This window comes from Pterocles gutturalis, unplaced genomic scaffold, assembly GCF_000699245.1.
Source record: "Pterocles gutturalis isolate BGI_N339 unplaced genomic scaffold, ASM69924v1 scaffold46930, whole genome shotgun sequence".
In the NCBI taxonomy this organism is placed as follows: Eukaryota; Metazoa; Chordata; class Aves; order Pterocliformes; family Pteroclidae; genus Pterocles; species Pterocles gutturalis.
In genome coordinates, this window is record NW_010147659.1 from 28,276 (window position 1) to 37,725 (window position 9,450).

Sequence of the window (9,450 nt, forward strand, 5' to 3'; positions counted from 1 at the left end):
GATTGTGTTGGGCTTTGGCTGCCAGGTTGCAGAAAGAGCCCCGAGTTATTGACTTCCAGTAACTTGGCAATTCCTCAGAAACAATGGCTAAACTGAGCTCATTCCTTGGCCTCAGGCCTGGTTTGTTACATCTACAACACAGGGGCAAAGTTTCCCATCACATGAGATACTTCTAAATCCTGATTTTCATTACAGGGATAGACGGACCATCCAAACGCAGGGCTTAGTTGTCCAGCACTACATTCCTTTCCAAAGAATAAAGTCATGTCTCACATGCCAGGACTGGGTCAACCACACAAAAGGCCAGAGCTGCTCTTCCCTCTGTCCCAGCCCTGCTCAATTTTTTTAGCTCGTGTGATGGGTTTTGCAGTGGATTTCTGGGCAGTGATCCCCATGTTTACACCAAGCTGATCCAGTGTCCTCCCTGGAGAGCCACAATGCAGTCTGCATTCTGGCTTATCCTTCTTGCAGCACTTCCATAGCTATACCCAAAATTTAACACCCTGGGGAAGACCCACGAGTGTGAGCAGAATTGTCCTGTGTCTTCCTTTCATTCCTCCTGCCTTATGTGGGGTTTTTGTCATGTTAGTCAGCTCAGCACTTCATTTGTCATCTTCCACCACTGGCCTGGGAAGTGCTAGCCCAAGAAAGTCAGCAAGTGCTTACCCACTGGTACAACCTAGAGGCACATAGGAATAAATAGCCAGGGAGTGACTGCCTTACTATTATAAGTTATTTAGATCGTAGCTGTCTGTAGCGAGGTTCATGAGCAGGGCTGTTTAATCACACAGTTGCTTCACCCATATCCACATTAAACTGAGGACCTGCCCACTTCTCCTACACATGGCCCTGGTGACCACCAGGAAGGCTTGGGAGGGTCAGCAAGAACAGGATTGGCTTCAAAAACAGGGCTTAAAAAGACAAACAGAAGGAGAAAAGAATGAAGGGAAGAGGATATTTAACCTCAGTGTACCAAGGAACTGAGAAATAGAGGAGCAGGCTAAATTTCCTAAAGCTTCTTTTTAAAAAAATTTTCCTATTTCATCTTCTTTTTCCTCCCCCAGCAGCTATGAGTTTTATCCCCACAATGTACTTTGGTGATCATGGGGATGGGGGGTCAGTCTCTGGTTGTTTTTCCATTTATTTATTCAATCCTTTGGGAGGAGCAGGACTGGATAAGCCTGTGGGCAGCCAGAAAGGTTTCCTTCCCAGGCTAAGGTGCCTCACTACAGAGGTGCTTGAGTTCACTGTTTGGTCATCTCCTCCACAGGATGGGCTTCTCCCCTGCAGTTTTAATCACTTCATCTACAGAAACCCAAAACAGCAGACTGAATTAAAGAACAAACTCAGATCCTGTATCTTGGCTTTGGCTAGCGTGATGCATGGTGTCCATTTGAGTCACGAGGGCTTTTGGTGGGCTGCTTTTCCTGAAAAGCTGCTGAGGGATGCCATCAGCATCACCCTGATAAAGAAGCAGGGGATGAGGGCTGAGCTGGAGACACAAGCTGTACTCCCTCTGGCAGATTCCAGCTGCAGGGCTTGGGAATACTGACCCAAAGGGCTCGTGGAATATTGTAGACCATAATGCAATAACAGAGCCTCTCGTTGCTAGACCATTCACTTAAATCAGCCCAAGACAACAGTAAGGAAAGGTAATGACTATCTTATGTGACAATTACCATGGCCCAGACATGTCTCAGTTCCCAGTAGGCCAGTGCCAACAGTCATGATTGACAGCACCAACAAGGCACTGAGGTATGAAACTATAGGGAAAGCAAGTTGCTCCTTCACTAGGCTGGGAAAACCATCATATGGGAGCTCATGCTATGATTGCAAGTGACAGGCAGAGAGGAGAGAGAAAAAACAGATCTTATTTTCTCTGCAACAGCGGTCTTGACATGGCATGCCAACCTCCATTCATTGTCTCATTTTCCTTTCAGGTCGCTGAACAACTTATTAATCCATTTGGAGAAGATGATGATGATTTTGAAACTAACTGGTGCATCGACAGAAATTTACAGGTTACTGTTATTTCTTCTTGCAGCTTTACTGTACCATAGATTATCATTACATTTAACCCTATTTCTTATATCATGGTACAAATTAAGGGCAACAAGTGTCATCAAAACGAATTCTTTCCCTGAAGGAGTATTTACAGCTGTGATCCCCAGATTTTATTTTCACAAGCTAATGCATCCTGATTTAGGCATTTGGCATTTCTTGATGCCTGACTACACTTGCAAACAGCTGACCTCAAACTATAAGCTCACTTTATGCCTGGTAAAACATGTAATGTAGGTCAATCCTGCAAAATCCTGCAAAATCCATCTATTTCTACAGAGATGAGAGCATGTTTTGCTACTCTGAGTATCTAGAGATTACAATATTGTATATGAATCTTCCTTTAAAAAATAAAATGCAGTAAAGATATCAAAAAGACCAAACAGGGTCCTGAACTAATAAGCAGCACCCATACCATGATTCATGTCACAATGCTGCTGCCTAAAGCAGTATCTGTGGTCAGCACAGGAGACAGCGTCCTCAGTGGCAGGAGCTGTGAGATGGATGGGGTACATTTGTTGCAGTTACCCCCGGTTCCCAAACAGCCTGTGTGAAGGAGACCAAAGGCATGAAGAGGTCCCATGGCACCTGCTGCTCCCCTTGCAGGTAGAGCTAAGCATAGGGTTGAGCTGCTGTTGGACCTCACATCTGCTGGGGACCACTGAGACTGCAAAGCAGAGCCCAGATGTTAGAGGGAGTCAGGGCAGGGAACAAAAACCAGCATATTAAGCAAAGTAAGCAATGGAGGTATGCACAGGAGTGGGAAAGGTCTTCATGCTGCCAAATATGCTCTCTGGCTTAACACCACTTCAGGCTGCTTGTGCTACTGTGCCTCAGAGCCCTTTGTATAAAACATATTGGAAGGCTCTAGAGCAGGATGGTCACATGCTTGGTTCTGAATGTCTTAAAATGTGGACGAAGCCTATCAGAAAGCTTCTCGACCTCTGGATACTTTGAAGAGCACAATTAATACTCTAGACAGACTTCCCATAGCGCATGAAGGATCATATGTTTATTTAACTACATCATGCATGAGGAAAGGACTTCAATCTGACACAAATATCTTTGCAGCATAGAAGACTCAAGTGAAAATAAAATTTATGCTTTCATGAGTATGGGAAGGTATAGGGGATATATTTTGTAATACTGAGTCTCTTCCCAATGCCCAGAATACACAGCTTACTTTAAAGGGTTTCTGAAAGAAATGTTGACCCAGGGAGTATAAAGCAGATTATTTCATATACTGTATTATGTTGAAAGTGGCATGATTTATACCAAAAAAACCTAAGGTCTCACTTCTGGCGGTGGACGAGATGCACATGAACTTACCAAGGATGGAGAAAGATATTTACTGGAATGATTCCTCTGCGCGGCCACCCTACACAAAAGCAGCTGCTGATTACTGCATTCCTTCATTCCTTGGATCAACTATTGAAATGGGGTGAGTGGTACTAAGGATCCTTAATGCCATCAGAAAGATCACCACTTCTGCAGCCCATGTTGACTGACAGATAGCACAGGACTGTGGGCCGTGACCATGTTGTAAATGGGGAAGATGGAGATGGGAGGTGATGCTACTGGGAGGGAATGGACCGGCTGGTGTTGGTGGGATGATGTCTCCAGTGGTCCATGTGCTTATAAGAATTGTGCACCCATTGCTTAAGTTGTGTAATTAAAAGTATGTTTGCAGGGAGGGTTGAGCATAGAGACTTACCTATATGTAAGTGACACCTACTACCTGGCTTTATTTGGCAGGCTGGCTGATACAGAATTCCTCTACGGGGAAGAGTGGCCCTGGGAAGAGGAGAAACACCGCAGACAACGATCAGTCCTGAGAAGAGTCAAGAGATTTCTCAGCGTCCATGAGGGCCCTTCGTCCCCGGCTCACCGGCGTTACAATCGGCAGACAAGTGAGAATTCGGTGTTTTTCCCAGCAGATGAAAAGGGGCACATCAGGCGGTTGCAAGAAATGCACACAAGAGGGAGGCACTCTACCTCAAGCTTCAAGAAGAAACATGACGGAGTTGATAGAAGTAACAGACTTCACAGTAGCAGAGATCTAGGACCCATAACAGAAACCTCAAGGAACGAGGGACAGTTCGACGACAGTGACACCTCATCTGAGACAAACAAGCCAGTTCCTGAGGTCATCATCTCTGAAGCTGAGGAGAAAGCACCTGATATGCTAGCCAAACCAGATCTGCAAACAGAGCACACCACAAGCATGCCAGAAGAGAAGCTCCAAAGGAGCCTAACTGAAGCAAATGTAACTCTTCTGGACCACCCCTTCTTCCCCCCGGAAATGACTACATACCTCCCAGGCTCTGAGGTGCATCAGTCACTTCCTACTGTGATAGGGGAGCCCAAACCTGAACCCCACGGAAGTAACATAGCCGGTTTCATAACAGATCATGAGAGAAACCTTCAGCGGTGGAGTTTACCGAGCTTCCATAGTCATAGTACAGGGTCAAATGCCGACGCTGCACTGCCTTTAACAGATCCTGGGACAGCTTCACAACAAAAGACCTTCAGTGATGGAAAAAATGTTACTTCTGCTGCTGCTCCAGAGACATTTGAAATGCAGCACTTATGGGAAAACCCAGATACTAAAGAAACAGCCATAGTAGAATTTTCTAATGAGAAAAGTGAAAGAAAACTTTGACTGTGCTTCCCCTGCAGCTGACTGAACTTCCTGTCTTCTCTTGAGAGTGGTTCTCACACAGATTTGCTGAAAGTGCAGAAGGGCAGACACAAGGCTCAGACAAGTCCTGAGCAAGATCCAACAGAGGATTTGGGCACCTAAATAGGCATGCTGACATGCTTTAAGCTACTGGGTCGCTGGCTTGAAATCTTGACCAGGTGGGGAAAATGTTTATGGAGAGAAATGGGAGTCTCAGGAGTGGATGCAAACCAGCCACCACACATGGCAGTGAGCTATGTAGGCTCACCTAGAGGAAACACTAAGGTTATCAGAAGAGCGGAGGTGGCTCTTTCCACTTTGGATCTACCCTGAACTTCACCACTTTTGGCTGCTCCTTCAGATTAAGGTGCATAACATCCTTGCAAGACCCACCAACAGTTTTGATTTCTACTCAGGCAGCTAGAAGGGGAGGCGTGGGCTCAATTCCCTCCTCAGCCTAGTGAGATTCAGCCCACCATCTCTCACTGCCTGGAGGAACGCTTGAAAAATCAGGCTCCACACTTGTGTGGGGCAAGAATCTGCCCTGCTTCTGCTGAAGCCATGGCACTACAGAGTGGAAAAATAAAAGGATTAAATTTTTGACTTCATTAAAAAAAATGAAAGAAGGAAAACTGCAGATGAGCTGGGCATGAAGGGGTCTGAGCCTTGGTCTCTGCTCCTTGGAGCATGTATGTGGTGTATTTATTGGCTGTTTATTGTGAAATAAACAGGTGGCCTCTCTAGGGATGACAAGGCTGTGGCACTCTCCCAAGAAGTGATGGAGCTGCAGGCACAACGGAGCTTAGGGATCCACTCTTGCAGGAGAGCTCCACTCTGCCGCTCCTGCAAGAAGTCTCAAACCATGCCCCCAAAGCAGCGGTGACTTTGTTTTTAGCTCTCACACATATCTACACAACTGCAGTCCAGAGTGTGATGCCAGCATTCCCCCACGAGTGAGTATCCAAGTAGATGGTCTCCTCAGATAAGGGACAAACCAGGTAGCTCAGAGGCTAGGAAGAACAAAGAAGGGGGGAGACACAGAAAATGACAGGGGCTGCAGCAGCCAGCAAGCAGCGTAGACTGTATGGACAGCAAGTCAACCCAGCTCTCTTGCCCAGAAGACCACACTTCAGACAACAAACCAGTGTCACTACCAGGGTAACTGGTAGCACCAATGGCTCCTCAGAGTCTTCAGGAACCCCTGAAGCTGGGAAGGGAATGAATGGATCTGCCTGCTCCAGCTCCAGCTGAGGAGCCCTTGCAGTAGGCTATCACATACAGCAGGACTCTGCTATCTCATCTGCTCTACCCACTTCTACTTCTTCCAGCTTTGTTTCAGTCTGGGAACCGGCTCCTGTTGGTGTGCATTAGCCATAGTCTGAGCAGTGCCACCCTTTCAGTTCCTTCAAAGACACTAGACAAAAGCACATGTATCCACATCAGGAAGCAGAGGACGCTTAGCCCAAGGAAGAGCTGTTCAAACTCATACTATGGGAGCTTCAGCTATGCAGAAGAACCAAGCACAAATTTCCCAGGCACCTATGAAGACACTTTTTCACACCGTGACATGAGGTGATGCCGCTGTCTGGCAACAGCTGAGTAGTGAGGTTTGATCACAGTTCTGGAGTAAGGCGTTCTGGTGCAACTTCACCTTTGCCACTTTCCAGCAAGTCCTCAGGCAAATCAAGTCGCCATGTTCAGGTTTGACCAACAAAATGAGAACCTCAACATAGTGAAATTATGTTTAAATAAACAGCACCTTAACCTAGCAGTCCTGTTTTCTGGATGGCCCTTACTAGGCAATACTCAGCTTCTGGCGACATCCTCTATCTTTTCAGTCACAAGAGCCCCAGACTGTTGACTCTCCCTGGGGAAGAGGACTCTATAGGTCTGTGACAATGGTGGAAGCACATAGTTTTCTCTTCCCTACATTAGCAGAGAAAAAAATATTTTCCTCCAGCATTCCCTCTTTCTTTCCTATTCCCTATTTCTGCTTTTAGCTGAAGCCACACTTTTCCGTTCAATATTTTCTCAACTGAATTGCATCTGCAACTGTCAAGGAACTCCATTTACCAAGGAGCTTAACTTTAACAAATGGTAAATTTCAAGTATAAACTTACATTTTAAGGATAGCCAGACAGCTCCAGTCACACAGCTAGACACAAACTTAAAGCAACTGCTGCTCTCCTTGGGAGCCTGAAACACTCCTTTATAGCACTTTGTTAAAGTCAGGAGAGCAGTACAGGTTTCAGGGGAGTTTGGCCATACTCCTCTCAGCTGCATGTGTCTTGGCAGGGTTTCCAGCAGCTGTGGAGAGAGTCTGGCCTATTATCTAGCTCCCTCCTCACAGAACATAAGCTTGAGGAACTGTCCTTCTCTCTGTAAGGGAATTTAAGCCAGAAATTAGAGACAACTGTGAAGTGCCCACTACAAGTCTGCACTGAGGGTCCAGTCCCACCACACCTCCTCTCTCTCCTTCACACATCTTCGACCAAGGCTTAAGGTGTTGGACCAATGTGCTCATCCTCCTCAACCCAGACCTCGGCATGTTTCATCCCAGCACTGCTAAGCCTGAAGAAGCCTTCCCAGCATTGTCCAGCTCTGCTCCTCTTCCATTGTCTTCTTCTCAGCCTGGCAGCTAACCAGGATGCACACTGTTGCTTTCCACTAGGACATGGTGTGTCTCGTGGGCAGTGGTTTTGCTCCCTCTCCCATTCACTCTGCCTGCACTCCCTGGCCCGGCAACTGTATTCATCCTTTGATGAAGGCTAGGGGTGGCCACACAGCAGCCATCAAAAGTGTCACAGAGGTGTCTATTAGACAGGTAGATACATGTTAAATTAGGAATGACAGCTCTGAAGTCCCACAATGTAATGTGCAACACACAAATAGCATTTCACACATAGCAGGCCAGCTCCAGGTTAGCTATAATATTCCATTCATTGCTTGTAAAGAAGCTAGTGCTGGGATGAGTTATCAGAAAAATTTCCTTTCATCATTTAGTCTGTTATCTCACTTTTGCAAATATCTGTGGGCTCTGATTTGTATTAAATTACCTTTTGGGATTATATGCTCTCTTAGGCACTTCTCTCAGTAAACTATTTGCCTTAGCATGGTAAGTGGACTACTTTAGCACACCCAACAATTCAAAACCTATGTTCACAGGTATAAACAATATCAAATTATTGCATGAATAAAGGCACTTCGAGAAACACAGTCATCTTGACTGTATTGAACTGTCAAGAAGGTTCAACCTTCCACACAAGTCAACTTGATGTCTACCAGGAACAGTAAGATAGACAGACCTACAGAAGTTGGCAAAGCTGGAAAAGACTGAGGAAAGAACAGGGCCAGGATAGACAAACAGGTCTTGCAGCAGCTTGCTCCCATCAAATGGTGTCAATCTTGAGCAGGATGAGATGTATCAGAACAAAGTGAGGGCCTGTCCCTGCACACACCACATGACTTTCCACCTGTTTCTAGGATGTGTTCACGCTCTGCACTGCAATTCGTAGAGCCGAGATGTTAGGCTGCAAGGACATGTCCACCACCCTTAAAATCCTCCATCATAAATAACAGATTGTTAACTCTGACTGCAAGCACATGTTTGAGGAATATATACCTATTTTAGAAATAATGAAAATGTACCGGAGTGTTAAATCTGCTGCATAGTAGAGAAAAAAAAAACAACACACCTCACTGCTGTTAAATGAACGATAGGGTTTTATAGATGTTCGTTTGTCTTGGTTTGCAACCAAACAAATTACATTTTCTAGACAAATAAGTTAGCTCATGGTCACTCTGTTCTTTAAGGGTGATATGAACAAAGGGGAAACAAGGCAAGATTGGCCTGAAATACATGGTAACTTTGTACAGCTCAAACTTGTCTGCAAAAAGAAGCAACTGGCAGCGGAGACACGGTTGCTAGAGGTTGATAGCCTGGATGCCAAATGTGTAACACAACGTGGCTGCAAATAGAGAGTCGTGAAAACATGCACCAGCAAGAGGGAATATTTCATACTGGAAGGCAAGATCAGTATCTCAGAGAGAACTACAGGCAAACCACCTCGCTCTAGTAATACTTATTGAGTCTTACAACTGAAGCCTTAAAATCCAAGGGGCTGTGATCGCAGGTCTGCCAAGGACAGTAATGGAAGTTGCGTTTGGTCTGTGCTAAGCGCGTCCAGGCAGGCGGCAGCAGCAGCAGCCCCCTGGGGACACCAACCCCTGCCCAGCGATGCCACAGGGGGGCAGTCTCCAGCTCCTCATGGCCCTGCCCTGCCTGGGAGGTGCCCCATGCCTGGGGTTGGGGCTGCAGACGTTTTTTGGCTTTAGGGGGAGATGAGCAGCCCCAGCACATCCCATCTCTCCCCTCCAGGCCACAGAGCAACCTGGATTTTCAGTCACTATTGCACCCTCTCCTGCCCCTCCTCTTTGGCCTCACCACGCAGAAACTGCTGTAAGAAAACATAAAACTAATCTGAAACAGCTCTAAATCCAAAGCAGATTTTGCTTTGTTAAGGTTTATCCATGTGTATGGGGGCAGTGTCAGCTTTAGCAATCCAAGCAAACACTCCAATGGGTATAATTTAGGTGAATCGTCTTCTGCCAAACCAGCACAGCTACCTGTGGCTGTTCCACACCTCTGCCAGCACTGAAGCTGCTGCCACTGCTGACAAGAAGTGGCTGGGGGAAGGGGGGGGGGGGGG

At 46.3% G+C, this 9,450-nt stretch overlaps 1 protein-coding gene across 1 annotated transcript in view; it reads left to right on the forward strand.

Annotated features, from left to right (window-relative positions):
- Positions 1 to 4,723, forward strand: part of BEST3 (bestrophin 3) — a 15,780-nt gene extending 11,057 nt beyond the window's left edge. The window contains exons 7-9 of the mRNA XM_010086110.1: positions 1,941 to 2,021; positions 3,351 to 3,502; positions 3,817 to 4,723. Of these exons, the coding sequence (XP_010084412.1) occupies positions 1,941 to 2,021; positions 3,351 to 3,502; positions 3,817 to 4,723 (1,140 nt within the window). The remainder of the gene's footprint in view (positions 1 to 1,940; positions 2,022 to 3,350; positions 3,503 to 3,816) is intronic.
- The last annotated feature ends 4,727 nt before the right edge of the window (positions 4,724 to 9,450 follow it).